The sequence below is a fragment of the Falco punctatus genome (genome assembly GCF_963210335.1).
Source record: "Falco punctatus genome assembly, chromosome: 17".
NCBI classification, from domain to species: domain Eukaryota; kingdom Metazoa; phylum Chordata; class Aves; order Falconiformes; family Falconidae; genus Falco; species Falco punctatus.
In genome coordinates, this window is record NC_137597.1 from 2,439,392 (window position 1) to 2,461,189 (window position 21,798).

At 58.2% G+C, this 21,798-nt stretch overlaps 2 protein-coding genes across 3 annotated transcripts; one reads left to right on the forward strand and one right to left on the reverse strand.

Moving 5' to 3' along the window:
* Nucleotides 1-2,733: 2,733 nt before the first annotated feature.
* PSMA5 (proteasome 20S subunit alpha 5) lies at nucleotides 2,734-14,151 on the reverse strand. The gene is made up of 9 exons (XM_080367674.1): nucleotides 13,992-14,151; nucleotides 12,888-12,954; nucleotides 10,488-10,614; nucleotides 9,396-9,463; nucleotides 8,485-8,592; nucleotides 8,332-8,390; nucleotides 7,294-7,396; nucleotides 6,028-6,114; nucleotides 2,734-3,016 (listed from the first exon to the last, which is right to left on the reverse strand). Exons 1-9 carry the CDS (start codon nucleotides 14,018-14,020, stop codon nucleotides 2,939-2,941), a joined length of 726 nt encoding a protein of 241 aa, XP_080223800.1. The 5' UTR covers nucleotides 14,021-14,151; the 3' UTR covers nucleotides 2,734-2,938.
* Nucleotides 14,152-14,353: 202 nt separating this feature from the next.
* Nucleotides 14,354-20,973, forward strand: SYPL2 (synaptophysin like 2). Of its 2 annotated transcripts, XM_080367675.1 has the most exons (6): nucleotides 14,357-14,911; nucleotides 15,381-15,452; nucleotides 17,426-17,550; nucleotides 18,313-18,514; nucleotides 18,613-18,804; nucleotides 20,104-20,973. In XM_080367675.1, the coding sequence occupies exons 1-6, from the start codon at nucleotides 14,861-14,863 to the stop codon at nucleotides 20,230-20,232; spliced, it is 771 nt and encodes a 256-aa protein (XP_080223801.1). In that variant the 5' UTR covers nucleotides 14,357-14,860; the 3' UTR covers nucleotides 20,233-20,973. The 2 variants fall into 2 exon arrangements, with proteins under 2 accessions (XP_080223802.1, XP_080223801.1); XM_080367676.1 differs by lacking the exon at nucleotides 15,381-15,452 and having other exon boundaries at nucleotides 14,354-14,911.
* The last annotated feature ends 825 nt before the right edge of the window (nucleotides 20,974-21,798 follow it).

The window sequence follows — 21,798 nt, forward strand, 5'->3', positions numbered from 1 at the left end:
CCCCCGGCCCGCCGCCACGCCCGCGCGGGCCCTCCCCGGGCTGGGGGTCCCGGGGGAAGCGCAGTGCCTGGGGAGGGGGGGAGGCAGGCTGGGGGTCAGCGCCCGGCTGCGGGGGCGCACGGCAGGGCAGAGGGCTCAGCGGCGTCGCCCCCCCCTCCGGCTGGCCGCCCCCGTTCGCCCCGGGCTGGCACCGGCGGGGCCCGGTCCTCCCGTGCCCGGTGACGGTGACAGCCTCGCACGTCGGCCACGTTGCACAAGCGGGCTGGAGCGGGGCCCTGCCCCCCCGGAGCGCTGGTGCAATACACGGCGCGACAGGGGCCGGGCAGCTCCCGGAGGGGGGTGAGGGGCTGTGCCCCGGTGCCCCCGGGCAGGCGGAGGGGGGGCCGGGGGGGTCTGCCGCGGCACCTCCAGCTTCGCAGAGGTGGTGGGGGGGGGTGTCAAACCCCCCAGAGCCTCGGCGAGCTCGTGCTCACCCCCCCGGTCCCGAAAAGTGAATTGCCCTTGCGCTGCTGTGTCATCCTGCCGCCCGGGCCGGTTGTTTTCCTTCCTCTTCCCCTGAGAAAAGGCGGTTTGGCCGGGGGGGGGGGGGGGGGGGGGGGGGGGAGTCAGTGCGTGAAGGGCACCGGGACCCCTCCCTCAGCAACAAGCTGCTGGGGGCCACCACTGGCCCAAGGGGCAGGTAGCCCATAGCCAGAGGATGGGGGGGGGGGGGGGGGGAGATAGAAGGAAGGGCTGTGCCCCCCCCCCCCCCCCAGGTCAGCCTGGAAAGGGCTCGGGCTTCCCCCTTGCCAGCGGGGATCAGGAGGAGCACAAAGCCTCGATTTTCAGGGACGCGGGGCACCACTCTCATGTGACGCTGCCACCCGCAACCATGTGCCAGGGCAGGGCACAAAGGACCATTTTCCACCGGAGCACAGCGCCGGGAAGAATTGGCTTTTTGTGTTTCTTAGGGCACAAACAAACCCGGGAGCAGCACCGCCTCCTGCGACGGCAGAGTGTCATGGGGCAGGGTGGGTTACAACAGCTGGGATACTCCTGTCTCCTTCCCGAAGGGAATATGAGCAAGTTTTGGGATGATCTAAAGCTCTGAAGCATGGTAAAGATGAAGATAAAGGCAGCAGCTGAGAGCAGCCCCCGTTCCACCTGCAGGGTGTGTTGATGCGGGCGATGCTCAGGGTGGTGCCCCGGCCATCGTCCCGGCCTGCTGGATATTCAGGACAGGCGAGCTTCCGCCCCGGAGCCACCCTCATTGCTGCAGATTCATCTCGGGGACAAGGAGTGGCACCCAGAGCAGGTACCACGCTTTAGCAGGCGATGCGGGGGGCAGGCTGGCTTCCCCGCCAACAGCCAGGGGCAGGGGTGGGCTGGCTCCCCCCCATCCAGGCTACAAAGACCATTTCCCCAAAGGGTAAAGTTCACCGATGATCTGGTTTGTTTGCTCTTCCACCTGCAGGTACAGGTGGTGTGTTCAACTCTCCACCACCTGGGGCATCGCCCAGTGATCCAGTTTGTTTCCTTTAGACTCAAAGAGGGGGAAGCTCACAGCAGGAACTCCTGAGAAGGCGGCGCTCGGCTGTTCTGAAAACTGAGGTTACCCAAGGACTGATCTTCCAGCCATGAAGACCTGGCTTCCCTTCCTGCACGTCTGGCAACGGCAAGAGAGGAAAAAATTAATAGGATTGGCATTTTCCCTTCCGGAAGAGGTAAAGGCTGGCAGGTGTGAGATCAGCCGAGGTTTGCTGTGACTGTTCGGCTTTGCCAAGCAATGAAACGCCTGGTGGAGCATCCCTAGCGCTGAACCGAGAGGGAAGTCACTCCTTCCAGCCAAACGTAACGCTGAAAACGTCCCCACTTACCAGGCAAACCCCCTCCCGGCGGCAGTAGCACAGGCCACGTCCATCTCTTCCGTGGCAGACAACATTGTTTTGTTCAGGGTGAACCAGTAATTTCTCAAAATAGGACAGAGCGGAGCAGCCTCTGCTGCCTGCCAGCGCTCACAGGCCAGCACGGGGCAGGCTACCAGGGGCCACGGCAGAGCTGCCTTTCCAGCCCCTGATGCAGGCACGCTGTTGTAGGAAAACATTGTACTAATCTCAGTTTATTCCCTTACCAGACCGATCTTTAACGCTCAGATGCTATTTTGAGGCCAAGGATAGAGATGTCTGCTGGGGACAGAGAAAGAAGAGCACCAAGCCCTGTGAAGTAGATAAGCTGAAGTTTGCTGGTCGCAAGACTACCCTCAAAATCAAGCGGTACTTGCACAATTTAATGTCCCATTAACCACAGACCTGTTCCTGCTTGGCGGGCTCTGGTCTATCACAGCCCTTTACAGGTATTTCTAAGCTCCGCTAAAAGGACATGCAAAATCCAAGCCTGGTTACGGATGTCCTCCCTGGAAAGGAGTTAGAGCTCCAGGTAATCCAGGACAGACTAAAACCGCTGGAGAAGGACAAGGGCAACGTACCGAACAGGTACGAGCAGATCTAAAAATCTAACGTTTTTCTAGACTCGGGCGAAATTACACACCGATCTGTTGATGCGATGTCACCGCGCTCTCCACGAGAGGGAGACTTGCTACTGCCACAGCACGGACCCAGCGCTGCACCGCCACAAACCTGGCAGGTGCTGCTTCGCCCAGCACCAGCTTCTGCAGCAGATGTTGCCCTCATCTGCCCCCGATTTTAGCTATAAATGGCCCCCTCGCCTCAGACCTCCACGATGAGGAAGCCAGGATAGCGTAACAAAATGATTTATTATCATTTCCTCTTACTGTAGAGATCAGTTATGTACAGAAACTGTAAAAAAACCTCAAGAGCCTTCTAAGAAGAGCAATTACAGATGCTGCTGGAAAACAAAATCACAGGTACTGGAAGGAACCGAGAGTCAGTTCGCTTTGATCGCGGGGGAACGAGCCTTTGAGAGAGTCTCTCTCTCCTTTTCAAATATCCTTGATGACCTCTTCAAGCTCCTCTTTTGTGTACATGTGGAACTTCATCCCAGGCTCCACTGTGGCAAGCTGAAAGAGAAGGAGCAAGGGGTTAAGTGTGCCCGCATATGTGAAGTGACAGCATGGGGCAGGGAACAGAGAGCAGCCGCAGCAGACAGAGCAGCTGTTCCTTCTCAGCTGCCTGATCTGCCAGCCCAGCAAGATCATTCCACTCCGTAACATGCTCTTTGATTCCCTAAAATAGCTGCCTGCTGCAGAAATAGCTTTTAATTGACTCAGTCTCCTCATAGTAGCAGCAGCAGGGAACGTCTATTGGGAACAGGCAGGCTCTGCTTCTGCTTGCTGAGGAAAAAGACCCCGTGAACACGAGTTCTTCATCAAACACTCCTTAGAGAGGGGCGGTTCACCGTGCCCTCAGCAGAAGTGCCTCTCCTCCTCCGGTAACTAACCAAAGGCACAAATCCTGGCCCATTACGTGCCTTATGAGACCCAAGACAGCAAAACACTCAAGAGGGGACTGGGGGTTAGCTCTGGGAAACAGAGGCAGAGGCAAACCTGCCTTTTGATCACCAAATACCAACAATAAGCAAGCCACGGTGCACCTTGCAGCAGCCTAGTGCCCTGTACAAGCAGGCCAAGGAAATCTCTTCCAAGGCAAAGCCCAAGGGACAAAGCTGGGGGACAACACGCTCTACCCTGCCCCTTTGCCAGGAGCAGAGACAGCATCCAGGGCAGACAGCTGAGACACTTCACAGGGCGCGCACCAGAACAAGACATACTTGCAGAATGACCAGGCTGGAAAAGGAATGTAAGCAGGACTTCGGTTCGCACCTAGCTTGCGGTACGAGAGCCCAAGATACAGGCAGCTGCCGCGGGCAGGCAAGGCAGCGAGCTTGCAGGAGCTAGCTGGGATGCTCCAAGACCTCGCCTGCAGCCACCCCCTGGCACCAGGCACGTATCTTTACTCTTAAGGGATTGAAGTGTTTGGTTGCAATAAGCTGAAGCTGCAGGAGGGTCCTGGCAAATCCCAGAGCTCTTCATCCGCTTCTCCGCTTGCAAGGTCACCCAGAAAACAGCACGAGATGGTAGGACATGCTTCTGTGGTAGAGGGAGGGTACCCAGAAGCCTTTCACAAGGAGAAACATCCCAAACACAGCCTGAGAGCCCCTGACAGCCCAGGCTTTACCTGGCGTTCTCAGACACGTCAAGAGACACTTACAGATGCCACTTCAGGCCCCTCAGATCACCTGTATGGGCACTGGCCTGACGCTACACCCACATGGACTCAGCGACACACATACAGGCACCCTAACCCCAAACCACGTATTCAGAGATGCCAAGTACTCCACTCAAACCTGTGCCTCACCTTCTCCCTACAAGCAAAAGCTTCCCTCAACTATTCCCTTACAGGCTTCACAGGGAAGTAATTAATTTAGAAGCCTAACATTGTTTAAGGCTCTCCTGACCCTTTGCTGGCAACAGATTTAACTCTTTCCATGACCACACGTTGCCCTTTCTCTCTGCTGCTAGATGGAAAACCCCATACAAGAGGTGGAAGCAGCTAGAGTAAATAAACCTGAACGCCACATACTTCTAAAAGGCTGGAAAGCAAACCAGCTACTTCAGGTAGAAGACTTTCAGCCAGAAGGGTGACTTGAGTCAATAGAAGAGACCTTTTAATCCTCAGCGCATTCTTCTCATACTTCACCCTGATATGATTCCTCAACACATTCAGAGCTTTGCCAAGCACAGTTAAGCCCTGTTAAACGGGGACATGACATAAGGATACTGTACACGCTCCCCTGCCTCAATTTCTTCGCACTGTATGCAGATCTTCCAGAAGAGACCTGAAGCTGATAGAGAGAGAACTGATCAGTGCGGGTTGGGAGAGCATCTGGGGAAGCAGATTTCAGCTGGCCAGCATCGTGTCTGGACAGCGTCTAAGTTTTCAGCATGCTGTTGGCCCTTTCCCCCAAAGACAGCCAGTTAATCACGTCAGGAAGGGTCCCCAGCAGCAGTTATTTAATAAAAAAAATGGGGTGCACACTTTTAGGCTGTTTGGGAAATGGGTTCCCAGCGCTGAGAGGAAAGGAACAGGACAACGACGGGAGGAGAGCAGCTCAGGAGCTGGAATGACATGATTTGAAAAGGTCTAGTGTCTCATAACCCGCCAGAAATAGAAGCAAACTCTATACGCCAGCCCTGCTCATCATCTATGCATTATCACTAACAAACTGGAAGGGTTTTTACCTTTGCTGCCTAAAAAGGAGCACTGGAAGTCTAACGAGCAGGGTTTGAGGGGAGCGGTGCCACTACATCTGTGGGGGTCTCCGAGAGCACTGCACGCTCGGGTCAAGCTGAGCTCTGCGAGCCCGGCCACTTGTGGGCAAGAGCCGGAGGTTAGAGGAGCATATTCACACCCGGAGGCTTCACCAAGCTTCACCTCTTTGGTCCTCCTGTCCAACAGATTTTTGGCCCTGACCCAAGACTGAATATAGCAAGTCCAGAAGCTGTATAATTTTCATTCCTTCTAATATTACAAGTACCACGGAAAAAAAAAAGAATGGCTAAACCAAGGGGAAGAAAAAGCGATCTGGCTGGCACGGAAGGTTCCCACTGGCTGACTCGGCCCGTGTAAGGTCAGCAGAGGCTCCAGCCCACATCCAGGGAGCCCCGCAAGAATCACTGCTGCCAGCACTCATGGATCAGCCAGGCTGCACACCTCTGCAAGTCCAAAGAAAGCTCCAACCTTCCCAATGTGCCACACATGACATGCTACAACGGGCAGCTCGAATGCGCCAGAACATCTGCAGCCAGCCAGCCGCTGGCTTGGGAAACCTCGAGCGGCTCCGCCGGCTCACCCCTTGCTCCAGAAGCAGAGACAAGCCTCCTCTCCAGAAAGCAAGCAGGCAGCTTTCTCACCTGGATGTTTAAAACGCAAGACCCTACCGACCAAGACACTCGCTGTGCAGCCAGCAGGATTTGCACCGAGGAAGCAAAGCCTACAGGCAGCGCAGCTCCCTGCTCCGCGCCAAGCGCTGCAAGCTGCCATCACACGCCGCTAACGGGGTCACAGTTACCTCAATGTTGGTTGCATTCAGTTTCTCCTCCATAACTTGTTTCAGGATGACGAGGGAAGATTTGATTGCTTCTTTCAGCGTCATCGACTGTAAAACAAATCAGTCATTAATTGCACTGTTGACGTTCAAGGAAGTGCTTGGACGTTTCCCCTTTGACCGCGAAAAGCGTGCTGCTCTCCCCCCTGCTCTTCTCAAATCCTTCAAGCTGTCGCTGGCAGCAAATTGAAAAGCTTATCAAGTTATCTACAGCATCAACAAGAGATCAAAGTGCACTGTTTGGGCAGGACAGTGACAATTGCAAGGATGGTGACTTTCTGCTTCTGTGTAACTTTTTACAAAGCTTAGGAACTGTTAATCTGGGCACATAAACCTTACTGTCAGGATCGGGACACAAGGGCCCAGTTCTCTTCACCAGTTACTGTCTATCAAGCAGTTCCTCCCAACAAACTCCAGCAGGAGCTCCGAAAAGCCGGACTCCCTCTTGGCAGAAGCCTTCATGCTTTAATCATTTAAATCCCTGCAGGAGGGGGAACTAGATCCAGAGGGCAATGCAACATTCGGAGAGTGACAATAGCTGTGTTTGCAGTTACTTTGCACTTGGAAGACAGTAAACAAGCCAGAGAGCCCAGAACTTGGGACAATTCTGCTAGTGAACAAATTAGGTTATTAAGTCTTAGGCTGGAAGTCTTCACAGCAATCAACACCATCAATTATGCTTCTCATTACAGTGTTTGGTTTCTCACTACACAAACCAGGCACCTCCCTCCTCATGGAGGGAAGAAAGTTTGTATTTGATATTAAATAGGATCAGTACTTGCAGCGTAAAATCCATTAACTTCACTGGCTTAACAGATCTGGTGAAACGAAGCCGCTTGCTTTAGCTCCTTATGCTTCAGGCTGCATCCATACCAAGCCCCCGCTGCTGACCAGCAGTTCTTTTATTTATAGAGTACTTCCTGACATGGTCTTAATTATCACCCGCTAGAGGAGACCGTCATCTCAGACACCGGTCTCGTGTTCCAGCTGCAGCCCTGGGGGGAAGCTGCTGGTAGTAGTACTCTCCTCATCGTAGAGATCCTCATCCAGCAGCTCAGCGCTGACACCTAATCACAGGATCAACTGCCAAGGACCGAGTCCCACCCTGAGGAGCTCACACACCTCCTCTATAGGGCAGGAGGAGTCCTGTGAATCACTCCTCGGGAAGAAATGTAGGTCGTGAGGTACCTCTGTAGCTTGTGAGATATCAGCCCCAACCCAGCCTTTTACCTTATGGTAAACCTCTTGCAGGGAGCTCTGTGCGCCTTCCGAGGCGGAGCCGATCGCTCTGGCGTCGCACTGCACAAACGTCCCCGAAGGGTCCATGTGAAACCTGCAGGAACACGGGTGTGCGTGAACAGCCGCTGCACCCCACCCCACGGCACCCCGAGGGCTTTCCCACCAGACCCACGGTGCTCCCAGAGCTCCCCGGCCCCACGCTGCGCCCAGCCTCCTCCCTCGCACCTGGTGGCCTCAGGGGACTGCTGCTGCCATCAGCACAGGTCCACACAGGAGGAGACCTAGGTCTGAGGAGCACCACAGCCACCGGCAGACCCCCGCTGGGCTGCTACGCTGGGAGAGCTATACACTCCTGACACAGCCCTCCATGCTCAGAGCAGAATCATTTTCCTTTTTATTTTACACACACACCCCCTTGGTTGTTTTTTTGGTTTTTTGGGTTTTTTTCTGGGTTTGTTTTTTTTTTGGGTTTTTTTTGTTTGTTTGTTTTTGTTTTTTTTTTTTTTTTTACTAAACCCAGCACGTTTTTGCTGCTGCTCCTGGGAGGGAGACGGTGGGGAGACCTTATTGGGCTGGCTCTTCCCACCGCCAGCGGAGGCTGAGCGCTCAAGTTCAGGTTACAAGCACTTCACCACCTCCCCAAGGAATGTTACAGCAGGCTCCACATATTATGTTACCAGTGGCTCTGCTAGTCCTTTAGGGAAAGGTAAGAATATACTGGGGATGAGGAGAGCTTTAACACCTCCCTCCTGTCCAGAAAACCATGTTAAAAAAACAAGGATTTGGTGAAGACATGGCAGTGTTCTCTTCAAGCCCCAACCAACAGCCAGCACTCAGGCTGCTGCAACCCATGCTTTGAAAGGAAGGGTTTAAAAGCATTAACACACACGTCAGGTACGTAATGGGATAAACCCCAAGTATTTGGCTTAAGTACAATCCCAGAATGAAGCCATTAAAATGTCCTGGGAAGTTTCGGTAGAGGTTCTGCCCCTTCCCAGAGCTGGTCTGGATTAAGAGAGCCAAACTTACAGCTGGGGTCCCTTCTCATCAACTCCTCCAAAAAGCAGTGCAACGCCAAACGGACGAGACTGCAACAGAAAGGAGCCAACAGGTTAGGCAAGGCCGAGGGCAAAGTCAAAGAAAAACCAACAGCACCTCCCCAGAGCACCCCCAGCTCCGCACCATCGCCCCCGGGTCCGCATCCTCCTCCCCAAACTGGAGCGCCAGGTTGGACACAGCCTGCGTCACGCTCTCCACTGTCATGGTTTCATTGTAGGTGAACCAGTGATTCTGCAAGGGAAAAAAAATTAATAAGGATTCCAACTATCACCTTGTTCCCAAAATAACAATAATCCTGGATTGTTCACAGGGCGGGCTGGAGTGATGCCCTGCATAGCCACAAAGACACCTTCCCTCCAGAGCCCCTGGGCAGGCTGCTGGCACCCAGGGCACGGCCTGTTCAGCCACAAAACAGAAGCACCAGGAAGAGAGTGGGAAGCGCAGAAGCTGGGAGGCTTGTGCAGGGATCCCCCAGAAAAGCTTGGGATAACCTAGGTAGGTCTTGAGATGCCAACAAGGAAAATACAAGGCTGGAGCACTTCATCCCAGTATCTGTTTCTGAAGTGATGGGGTTATCCACTTCTCCAGGGGGTCGAGGAGTGCTGCCCTGCAGGGAAACCCCACTGGGAAAGTCTTTACTACAGCACAGAGATTTGTACCTGGGACCTCCGAGCAGCTGAGGCACCAATTACATTTAAGGGGCCAAAACCATAACCAATATAACCAGTCTTCTGTCAAAGCAAAGTTCTAACACGCAGCCCCACACATTCACCGGGGCACATCTGCCAGGGCTAAGAGACCACTGGAGACCCTGCTGTAAAATTCCCACCAAACGTGCAATACCAAAGAGGAAAAGAATATGCACGAGGCTCCACCTGTCCTGCAAAAACCCCGTGAGGAAAGCTACACTCCCCGCAAGCCTCCCACTCCACACCAGCTCCTCCGCTGTAATGATCTTCCCGTGCCAGAGACTTCCCAGATGCCCCCCGAGACTGGTGCTGGTGTTTTAAGAAGAGAGAGATGTCAAGTCTTACCTGAGTCTCCACTCTTGCTTTATCAATTAAAGTCTTTGCATCAGCTATTAAGCCACTCATGGCACACCCTGGAATCAGAGAGGGAAAACACGAGTCATTTCTCTGATTATTTGTGACGTGCTCATCCCTCAGACCTCCCAAAGCCCGCAGTGAAACAGAAAAGGCTGCAGGGCAGCGTGTGGCCCTGCGCAGCAGCACACAGCAGTGCCGCACCGCAGCCTGCTGGAGAGGATGGGATTGAAACAGATTTGCTCAAGAGCAAGGATGGCCACCCAGCTGAAGGGCAGGCAGATCCCAGTTATCCCAGTCACACCTGCCACCCACTCCAAGCCTGAACTGGTTAAAGGCAACACGTTTGAGGCCTTCCAAGGGAAGGTAACGGACAGAAATGCAGAAACCGTTTTGAAGAGGAACGCCTTTGTACCCTCCATGGGGAGGGCTGGCTAAGGCACACTGGGGGGGGGATGCAGCAGGAGCCTCCAGCCCAGATCCTGCGCCAGGAGGAGAGGGGCTGTATCGCAAGCACACCGGAGGAGGAAATCAGACACTTGGAGAGCTCCTTCCACAACCCATGTCATCAGCAACATGGGTATTTTGGAGGTCTCCTGCTTTTCAAGGCGACATATTTGGTCAAGAGCCTGCCGTGGCCCCCCTCTCGGTGCAGAGGCTGCTGCGCACAGGGGCACGGGCTAACATTAGTGCTCCCAGAGAAACTGGCCTCCGGTCAAGCCTTTTGCAGTAATTCCCTGCCCTCCCAGATCTAAATTTGGGATGAGCTTTCATGAGAGAGGTCACTGAGGCAGGGAAGGGGGGTGCTTCAGCTGCCTCTTCCTGCTCCTGTAACTATGTCCTGCTGGCCTGGAGCCTGGAAAACCAGTGTACCAGAACCTGGTGTTCAGGGATGAGCATTCCCGTTCGGCTCAGCAGAGCTGTCCGCAGGGAAAGCTAGCCCTGAAACGCTGCTTCTGAAACTCCCAGGGGACAGAGTGTTATTACATACATATATATATATATATAATCATATCCAAAACTCAAGGGATGCTCCCAGGGCTCCTCCAGAGGGGCACCCAAAGCTCACATCTTTCTCTTTACCTATGTGGGAATCGATTTCTACAATCTTCTCAATGCTGCTGGGTTCCATGAGCGGGGAGGTGATCCTCTTCTCCACAGCCAGGCAGACACCCTCCGAGGTCTGGATCCCGATGGCCGTGGAACCAAGCTGAAAACCACCGCACAGTTACCACCCACCTCACCCGACACAAGGTCTAGCCGCGACAGCTCGCAGAAATATAAACGATGCGATGCCAATTTTGACTTCTACTGTTTGTAAACCATTTTGTTTTCAAGACAATTGCATCACCAACACAGAAACCTACCCGCAAGACTCTACGGCTTTACACACCAAATTTTAAACGATACGACTTGAACTAGGAAACTGGAAAGGTTAAACTCTTGCTGCTTCTCAGCTGATTAGTTCATCAGAACCCAGCGGGGCTGCTGCAAATCACTAATCTCTTCCCCAGCCAACATCAATTTTTACAGCTTAAAACCTTATGAATTTAAAAGGCCTGGCAAATCTTCCTTCGCAAGACAGAAATTAAATTTTAAAGTGAGAGAGGAGGATTTCACATAACGGCCTTAGTTCTGACTGCATCTGCACTTCTGGCTTTGGCGTTTTTCTTTTCATTAGCTCCTTCTCTCCCAAGTGTTCTCATATCCGCAAACTTTACAAGAGGAATAAAAGCGTTTTGTGCAGGTACCATTTTCCAGGCAGCAGTTAATCACCTACAGCTGACACCGCAGCAGGTTTTACCCTGGTCTTGCAGGACACCGCAGTGTCACCGTGGCCACAAGCACAGCTGACAGGGGGTGTCAGGCCCCTACCTTGCTCCCAGCACTCGCAGCTTTGCCACACTGGGGAATTGACTGGAGTAACTGTACTAGCTGTGGTGTGGAGATGCTGACTCCGAATAGCCCAATCAGGCTACATGGCCTAATTGCAGCAGCAGGCTTCCCCAGGTAGCTACCCCCTATAAACACAGGCCTGGCAGAGAGGAATCTCCCTGCCCCATTGCAGACAGCCATGGTTTTAGGCATTGCCCAACGTTCCTGTCCTTTAAGCACGCAGCACGCCACAGCTGCGTACAAACCCCAAGGGAAGAAGGGACAACGGGTGTCATTTCAGATGTATTTTTGTTAATGAAGCTACAGCACGCGAATAAAAACTCCTCCTACACCCCTAACGCAGGGGCACCACATGTAACGTGTCACAGGAGCCACCCGAGCGGCAGCAATTTCGTCGGTAAGCTCATGGGCTGACCCGGAAAAATGAAAAAGCCAGACAGCTTCGGTATGATTGCTATGCTAGTAGATATATTTGTAATTATAGAGTCAGCATGGTAACTGACATCCTTCTGGGAGTTTTTACTTCCCAATGCCTTAATAAACATTATTACTTTTTGCCCCCTCCTTTAAGTAGTGCCCCCATGAGCTAAAGCAATACAAGAAAGATGAAGCCAGTACCCTCTTTTCCCCCTGTGCAAACACAGGCCTGCTCGGGGCTTCTACACTTCAAAACTTGACCAGCTTCCCCCGAGTTTAAACTTACTCGCAATCAGCGCCCACATTCTCAGAAACAAGAACATTTATCAAGAACACTTCGCGCCCCAGAAAGACCATTTAGCTCCGCAGAGGTAGGTTTGTTTGCTCGTAACAACCTTTGCCTTCAGGGTTTCAAATTCACCCGAGCAAACAGTGACACACTCCAAGCCGCTACAGCGGCAAGCTAAGAAAAGGAAAGTTGACCTAGCAAGAGAAGAATTGCTGCTTTGTGTTTGTTTAAGTTATTCCATATTTAAAAAGCCCATGGACCAGAAGGGAACGCTGCATTAAGCTCAGGGAGGTGAAGAGAAAGCAGAGCACTCATCTGCTCTTTGCAAGTGTTTATGGACACGAAGTGCACGATGCGCTGGCAGCGCAAACTTTTGCAGGCAGAATAACGGTGCACAGGCATTCAGCACCCCTCGCTTCAACGTTAGCTTTTAGTAGGTTCCATTTAGGGATTAACATCTCTGGATTGTGTTTGGTTTGGGGGTAAATTGGTTGGCAGGAGGCAGGGAGGGGAACATTCCCCTGCATTTGGGGGAAATCGATGGCTTTTGATCCTTCACGACCCATAAAGAGCAGAGCTGCAGGGGGTTCGGCTGGGCAGATGGAATCAAACGCTGGCACGCAGCTCTCCTACTACAAGCTGTAGGTGAGAGGCTAGCAAAGAGCTGCCAGAGCAGTGGCACGCAGGAGTGGCACCTATGGAGAAAGGCAGCAGCACCCATTCAGTGTTGCCCTGGGAGCCAGCCAAACCCTGCCTCGCTGCAGAGCAAGACCACAGCCCAAACAAACAGAACTTGACTGTTTTATTTTTGATGAAACCCAGACTTCGGGCTTGAAAGAGCCCTTAACATCAGTTTGGCAACCGGACGGAGCTGACGATACCTTTATGGCCTCAATGGCATACTCCACTTGGAACAGCCTCCCCTCCGGAGAAAAAGTGTTCACACCCCTGAAAGAATGACATCAGAGACGGTGTAAAAGGCACAAAATTGATGGCTCACAAGAAACACAGTTCGTTATTCAAGAGTGATGGCAGAAAGGGCGATGCCAGCCGGGGACAGGTAACACAGGAGCAGCAGCTGGAACATGTCACGGCTTCGCTGGAGCCCGTCACCCTCGCGGCAGGGTCTGGATTCAGGATAAGGTTGGTTTTCATGGCACACTTGACACTGTGGATGCTGGAAGCACACTGCCTTCACACTCCAAACAGCGCGCCTTCTCTCAGCGCCAGGAGAATTTTGTTTTACCGGCGCAGACCTGTTCCCATCTCTGGATACCTCATCCCACCCACCCCCTCCCCACACACCAGCCCTGCCTGGCTTCCCCCGCTGCTCCCAGCCCACCGCACCGGGCGGGAGACCCCTGCCCTCCTCCCCCAGAGCCCTTGTGCCTGCAAGCAAGAGCAGTGCTGTGCCCAGGGCCTCCACCCCCACACAACACCCTCCAAGGGACTTCTCCAAAAGCCTTCTTAAAACTTCTTGAAAAGCTTCCAGAAGACATTTAACAAGATAAACTACAGCTTTAAGAGACACTACCACCCCCTCCCACGCAGCCTCCCCCCGCACCAGGGGCCTCGGGGCCTCTCAGCACTGGAAACTCCCGGTCACACGGGACGTGCCCTCCCTTCTCCCGTATTTAACACAACTGGGCTCTCCAAACCCCAAAAGGAAACAGAAAGAGGGAGGAAGAGCCGCCGTAGAGGAGGGACGGCCCCGACCCGGACGGCCGTACCGATACCCAGCGAGGCGGGGGTCCCCACGGACCGGGCGGAGTGGGCCGGGGGATGGGCAGGCGCCCTTGGGCAGGGCCCAAGAGGGCCGCGGTGTCCTCGCCAGCTCCTCAGAGCGGCCCCACGACGAAAGGCGCCGGACAGGGCCTACCGGGACAGGGAGGGTGGTGACCGGCCGCAGGCCCGTGACTCAGCCGGAGGCCGCGGGCGGCGGGGAAGGCGTGGGCGGGGGGCGGCGGGGGCGGCAGGGTACTCACCGGTCGTACTCGGAGCGTGTGAGGAACATGGCGGCGGCGGCAGCGGGACGCGGGGGTCGCGGCGGGGAAGGGGCGGCGAAGGCGGGAGCGCCGCTCTGCCCTCGCCGGGTTCTGCTCCGCCGCTTCCGGCCAGCGGGCCCGCACGGCGCAGGCACCGCCCCGCCCCCGCGCCCCACTTCCCCCCGCGCCGCCTGGCCATTGGGCCGCATCGCTCGCCAGCGAGCCAATAAGAAAACGGGGAGGGCGGGCTCGGCGAAGAGGATAGGGGCGGAGTGCATGCCGGCGGGGATTGGAGGGAGCTCTGGGAGGGGCGTGGCCAGGGAAAGAGGGCGTGGTCATATCTCAGCGGGGGTCAGGGAAAGAGGGCGTGGCCACGGCGCGGGCGGGCGCGCCGCGGGCAGCGGGCGGGGGTACCGGCCCGGGGTGCCCGGGGAGGGGGTGCCCGGCCAGAGGCATCGCCATGCCCCAGGGCCCTCCGGCGCCGTGGCGGCACCCGGGCACCCAACTCCCGGTGCGGTGCCGACAGTCCCGTTACCGGCCCAGTTACGGGCTCCCGTCCCGTTACAGGGCTGAGGGGACACCGGGAGAACTGAGTGGGGGTCGGACAGCCCGATGGACGGACGGACGGACACACACCACCGGGGAGGGCTGCCCCTCCCGCTGCGGGCCGGCTCCACGCTGGGCGGAGGGTCCGGGGGCGGACCGGGGCGGGGGGCTGTCCCGGGGGTGGCCGGGGGCGGGCCGGGGGCCCTGTCGGGGGCGGGGCGGTGCTGCCCGCCCCGGGGGCGCTGGGGTTCCCGGTGGCGGCTCCGACAGCGGAGCGGTCCCAGCGGGCGGCAGAGGCACCACCGACCGCCCCCGGCCCGGCCATGTCGGAGCCCGGCGCCCCCGCGGCCGGCGACAAAGCGCCCCGGCTCCAGGTAGGGTTCCGGTGCGACCCCCCTCTCCGGTGCCCGGGGCAGCCTCCCGGTGCGGCACCGCGGTGGCCCGGCACAGTTCCCCGGGGCAACTCCCGGGGCAACCCTCGGGGCAGCCCCCGGTCCCCCCATACGACCCCCGGTGCACCCCTCAGTGTCCCGGTGCAGCCCCCGGTGCACCCCTCAGTGTCCCGGTCCTACCGCCGGTGCAGCCCTCAGTGTCCCGGTGCAGCCCCCCGCTGCGGCCGCCCGGTGCAGCCCCCGGTGTCCCGGTGCAGCGCTCCACTGCTCTGCCGCCGTGGCCGGTGCATCCTCCCCGGTTCCCCGGTGCATGCCCCCCGTGGCAGCCGCCGGTGCATGCCCCCCGGTTCCCCGGAGCAGCCCCCCGGTTCCCCGGAGCAGCCCCCCGGTTCCCCGGAGCAGCCCCCGATGCCATCCCCGTGCCCCGGCTCCCGCTGCTCTCTCCCCGCAGGACCGTGTCCTGGCCGGGGTGCGCTGGGGCCGCCTCCAGGAGCCCCTGGGCTTCATCAAGGTGCTGGAATGGGTGAGTCCCCGCGCGGTGCCCCCCCCCATCCCGGGCCCGATCCCGGCACCGGGACCCCCCCGGGGCACAGCTTCTTCCCCAGCACCCTTGGGGGCCGGTCCCGTGGGACCCCTGTCCAGCACTTTACCCCACCCCCAGATTTAGGGTGCCCCATTGCTTTCCTAAATCCCCAGGAGACCCTGGAGCCCCCCCTGCCCCTCCACAGATCCCCCCCTTCCCCCCCCCACTGTCAGCCCTGGGCATGGGGACCCCATCTTGGGGGGGCTCCGGGGGACGTGGGGTGCGGGACTGCCTGGACGCCTGGGTTCGGGCCACACGGCCCCCCCAGTGACCTTGAGCAGGTGGCTTTGCCTGGCCATGCCAGAGGAGACGATGACATTGGGGTGCTGGGTCCCCATCATTCCCACAGGCTCAGGGGGGATGGGTCAAGTGGATGGGGAGGGGGATGGGGGGTCGGTGGGCCCCAGGAGGGGGGACCCAGGGCTGGGGGGAGCCAAGCGCCTGCGGCCCCGCCGCCATCCTGGCCGTGCCATGAATGGCTCCAGGATTGTATTTCAGGGCGGCATTTCTGCAGCACGGTGGCCGGGGGGGTCCCAGCCAGCCCCGCACCCAGGTGCCAGCACTGGAGAAACGGAGGCACGGGGGGGGGCGCTCAGCCCAGGGGCATGAAGCTGGACCCATTTGAGCATCTCCCGCCTGGAGGAGCTGGGTTGAGGGGGCTTTTCCCCCAGTCCCACAGCTCTCTGCTTTGGTAATCCCACCCGGGGAGGCACTGGGCACCCCCTGCCAGTGAGGCCACCGAGCAGGATCAGGCCCTGGCAGGGACACTGTAAGGGAGGAAAATCGCTGGGGCAGCCGCCAATGCTCCTGCTTCCACCCTTGGTGCTACCCGTGGGCCTGCCCATCCCCACGGCATCAGGCCTGGCGGCTCGGCTTCTTGGCTTCACCCAGCTGGCCCCGGGAAGCCGTGAGCGAAGCCGGGATGAGCTGCCAGAAAACTGTTTGGGATCAGCGTTTTCCCGGCACCCTCCACTGGAGATGAGAGCCGCTCGGTGCGAGGGATGAGAAACAGCAGCAGCAGCTCCCCGGGCAGGGGGACTGATGGGGACAGGGGGACCGATGGGGACAGGGGGACCGATGGGGACAGAGGGACCGATGGGGACGGGGGGACCGATGGGGATAGAGGGACTGATGGGGACAGGGGGACTGATGGGGATAGAGGGACTGATGGGGACAGGGGGACTGATGGGAACAGGGGTCTGATGGGGACAGAGGGACCGATGGGGACAGGGGGACCGATGGGGATAGAGGGACTGATGGGGACAGGGGGACTGATGGGGATAGAGGGACTGATGGGGACAGGGGGACTGATGGGAACAGGGGTCTGATGGGGACAGAGGGACCGATGGGGACAGGGGGACCGATGGGGATAGAGGGACTGATGGGGATACAGGGACTGATGGGGACAGGGGGACTGATGGGGATACAGGGACCAATGAGGACAGTGGGACTGATGGGAACAGGGGTCTGATGGGGACAGAGGGACCGATGGGGACAGGGGGACCGATGAGGATAGAGGGACCGATGGGGATAGAGGGACTGATGGGGACAGGGAGACCTCGGGGGCCCCACTGTGCTGATGCTCCTGGTTTGCTGGGAACCTGCTCCGGCACTCAGCACCCTGCCTAGAATTCAGGTGGGGGTTGGCCTTGCTGCCCCCCCCCCCCCCCAGCATCACCCCCCGCCTCTCCCTTATTTCGCCCCCGGCCGCAAATCCCAGTGCCGGTGGCCGCCCCGGTGCTGGCGCACGAGGGTGACAGCTGTGGGGTGGCAGCTCGCCCTGCACCGCCACGGCCTCCGTGACTCAGCGCCGCGGGGTGCAAACCCCCGGTTGGGTGCATCCCACCCTAGGGTGGGGGGGTACCCAGGGTCTTGAGCCCCCTCCCCCCTGACCCGCTGCTCCTCTCCCGTAGCTCTTTGCCATCTTTGCTTTCGGGGCCTGCGGCTCCTTCAGCGGCGAGACCGGGGTGACGGTGAGATGCAGCAGCGAAACCAAAGAGATAAGCGCCATTTTCGTCCAGTTCGGGTACCCCTTCAGGTGAGGGGGCACCGAACCTGGACCCCCCCCCCAGAACTCATCCCGGCACCTGGCGTGGCTCTACAGCAAGTGTGGGGGGGGGGATGTGGGGTGCTGGGTTGGGGTTAAACCCTCTCGGGACCCCCATGGGACCGTGGCCATGGTGCCTGTGGGCAAGGGGGTGCCAGCCCCAGAGGGGGGTGCCAACCCCAGCTCCAGTGCTGATGCCACCTGGGGGGGTCCCTGTTAATAAGGGATCCTCGTTAATCAGGGATGGTGACGATGGAGCTGGGCCACCTGCGAACCACAGTTTTAGCCCCTTCCTCTGGCCACCAGCCCCATGCTAGGGCACGGGACCATGGCGAAGGGTCCAGTTCTGACCCGGCAGTGGGTCCATGCCCTCCATCCCTGGGGCACCACCCCAGCGTGGTTATTTCAGGCTGGCAGAGCCACCCCCTCTTGTCCCCATTGTCCCCTCTGCTCCCGGCCACCCACCATCCCCCTTGTCCCCTCTGCTCCCGGCCACCCACCATCCCCCTTGTCCCCTCCACTCTCAGCCACCCACCATCCCCCTTGTCCCCTCCATTCTCGGCCACTCGCCATCCCCCTTGTCCCCTCTGCTCCTTGCCACCCGCCATCCCCCTTGTCCCCTCCACTCTCGGCCACCCGCCATCCCCCTTGTCCCCTCCACTCTCAGCCACTCGCCACCCCCCTTGTCCCCTCTGCTCCTGGCCACCCGCCAACCCCCATGTCCCCTCCACTCCCCCAATCCCGCCATCCCAGGTTATACCAGATCCCCTTTGAGATGCCGGACTGCGAGGAGGAGTCAGAAACCCGCACCCTGCACCTCATCGGCGATTTCTCTGCTCCTGCTGAATTTTTCGTGACCCTGGGGGTCTTCTGCTTCCTCTACGCCATGGCCGCTCTGGTGCTTTACCTGCGCTTTCATTCCCTCTACAGCGAAAATAAGAAGCTCCCCTTTGCGGTAAGGCAGCTGCATCCCTGGGCGGGGGGGGGCAAATCCTGCACTGCTCCGTCCCGGGGCTGAGCCCACCGTCCCCATGTCCCCATCCATCCCGGCAGGATTTCTGCGTCACCGTCTGCTTCGCCTTCTTCTGGCTGGTGGCAGCGGCGGCGTGGGGCAAGGGGCTGACCGACGTGAAGGCGGCCACGCGGCCCGCCAGCCTCATCGCCGCCATGGGGGTCTGCCAGGGCCAGGAGGTGGTCTGCAACGCCGGCGCCACGCCGGCCATGGGGCTGGCCAACATCTCCGTGGTGAGAGCCGGGCGCCCTGCACGGGGGCACACGCAGGCACACGCGGGCACCTATACAGCCGTGCACACCTGGGCACGTATATTGATTTGCTTGGGGGAGGGATTTATGGTGCTTCAAGCAGAGCCAGGCAGCCCCCAACCCTGGTGGGGGCACACGTGTGTGCACACATGCACACACGTGTGTGCTGATGCCTGCACAGGCTTGCCAAGCCTATGCACAGGAATGCACACTCGCACAGGAATGCACACACAGGGATGCACACTCACACACGGATGCACACTCACACACGGATGCACACTCGCACAGGGATGCACACTCACACAGATGCACGCTTGCACAGGGATGCATACTCACGGGTGCACACTCGCACAGGGATGCACACTCGCACAGGGATGCACACTCACAGGGATGCACACTCGCACACGGATGCACACTCACACAGGGATGCACACTCGCACACGGATGCACACTCACACACGGATGCACACTCACACACAAATGCACACTCGCACAGGGATGCACACACACACGGATGCACACTCACACATGGATGCACACTCGCACAGGGATGCACACTCACACAGATGCACACTCGCACAGGGATGCACACACACACGGATGCACACTCACACACAGATGCACACTCACACACAGATGCACACTCACGGATGCACACTCGCACACGGATGCACACTCACACATGGATGCACACTCGCACAGGGATGCACACTCACACAGATGCACACTCGCACAGGGATGCACACTCACACAGATGCACACTCACACAGGGATGCACACACACACGGATGCACACTCACACACGGATGCACACTCGCACAGGGATGCACACTCACACACGCATGTGTTCATGTGAAAAGGATGCACACGCCATGCACACAGGCACGTACACACATGCACACTCACACACGTGTACACTCATGCCGCAAGCCCTTGCGTGTGCACACACGTGCTGGATTCCTGAGCTCAGCCAGGAGAGGGCTCCGTGGCCACGGTGCGGATTCCGTGTTGGTGCCATGGGATGTGGCACCCAACCTGCGCCCCCATGAGACCCCCCCAGCCATCGGGGACCCCCACGCCAGGGTGGGCAGTGGTGATGCACCCCCTGCCATGGGTGTATGGGGTGCGTAGAGTGCAAGGGGTGCACGGGGCACATCGGGCGTGATGGGTGCATGGGTTGCATGGGGCACATGGGACGCACAAGGAGCATGGGGTGCCCGGGACTGGGGCTCACCCATGGGTGCCCCCCCACCGGGGGTCTCTCTCCCCTCTCCCCCCCAGCTCTTCGGTTTCATCAACTTCCTGCTGTGGGCCGGGAACTGCTGGTTCGTGCTGAAGGAGACGTCGTGGCACGCGCCGGCGGCACCCCGTGACAGCGCGGCTGAGCAGGGTGCCATCGACAAGCAGTAGCCACTTCGGGGGTCCCGCCTGTCCCCCGGGGGTCCCGCCTGTCCCTCGGGACCTCGCGCCGGCCGCCAGCCCGGGGACGGGGTGTCGGGGGGTATGGATGCTATAGGGGGTCTGCGTGACCCTGGGTAGGGGGCATTAACTGCTGCTGCCTGGCAGTGTATAGGGGTCTGCGTAACCCTGGGTGTCCCGCTCTGTATAGGGGGGCTCTACGTGTAACTCGGGGGTGTCCGCGTCTGTAGGGGGGCGTATAAAAGTCCTGGGTACCAGCTCTATATAGGGGTGCATATACCCCCCAGTGTCTGGCTCTCTCTTGGGAGTACGACCCCTGGATGTCCTGCTCCGTATATAAGGGTATATGTGATACCTGGGTGTCCAGCGCTCTATATGGATATATACGTATAAGTCCCAGGGGCCCAGCTCTGTACAGGGGCTATATATAGCCGTGCCCCCCCCTCCCCCCCCCCGCGCCCCCCCAGGTGTTCTGCTCTGCACAGGGTAACTCCTGGTGTCCTGCCCTCCTATAGATAACACCCTATGTCCAAAGCGGGTGTAGAAGCCCTGGATGGCCAGCTCTCTGTAGTGGATGTATATTAACACCTAAATGTCTGTATTTAACAGTGTATATTAACACCGTATAGGGGAATATAACACGCCTGGGTGCCCAGCTCTATATAGGAGCTGTATATAACCCTGGGTATCCAGCTCTGTACAGGGAGTAATTAAACACTGAATACCTGCTGATGTATAGGGGCTATATATAACCCCTGGGCATCCTGCTCTCTATAGGGGTAACCCCTGCTGTCCAACTCTATAGAAGGGTATAGAGCACTTGGATGTCCAGTTCTGTATGGGGTATGTATAAGCCCTGGGTCCCCTGCTGGGTATGGGGAGCATATATAGCCCTGGCTGTCCCCCCTGTGTTGGGGTATATGTAACCCTGGGAGTCCAGCCCCCATATAGGAATAACTCCGGGGTCCCCAGCCCCTATATAGGTGCCTATATAGGCAGTCCATACTGCCCTTGGCTGTCCAGTCCCATAGGGGGACAACCTGGGGTCCCCAGTCCTGTATAGGGGGTATATATGACCCCCGAATCCCCTGCTCTGTATACAGGGTATACGTCACCCCTGGCTGTTGAGCCCCATATAGGGGGTATACGTTACTCCTGGGGGTCCAGTTTTATATAGGGGTGAGCCCCAGGTCCCCAGCTCTTATAGGGGGTGTATATAACCCCTGGTTGTCCAGCACCAAACAGGGGTAACCTCGTGCCCCCAGCCCTGTTTAGGGGGTATATGTCACCCCTGGCTGTCCAGTCCACTATAGGGGTATAGAGACCCCCGGTTCCCAGCCCGTGTGCCGGTACACGGGCCCCTGGTCCCCAGCCCCGCATAGGGATCTATGGACCCCCCGTCCCAGCCCCTACGCCGGTGTATGGACCCCCGGTCTGAGCGCCGCAGATCGGCCGTGGTGGTGGGGGTCCCGGGGTGGGGGTGTCCCGTGGCGGGGGTCCCAGGGCGCGGTCCCGAGCCAGTGCAGTGCGGGGGGGGGGGGTCCCGGGGCGAGGGGA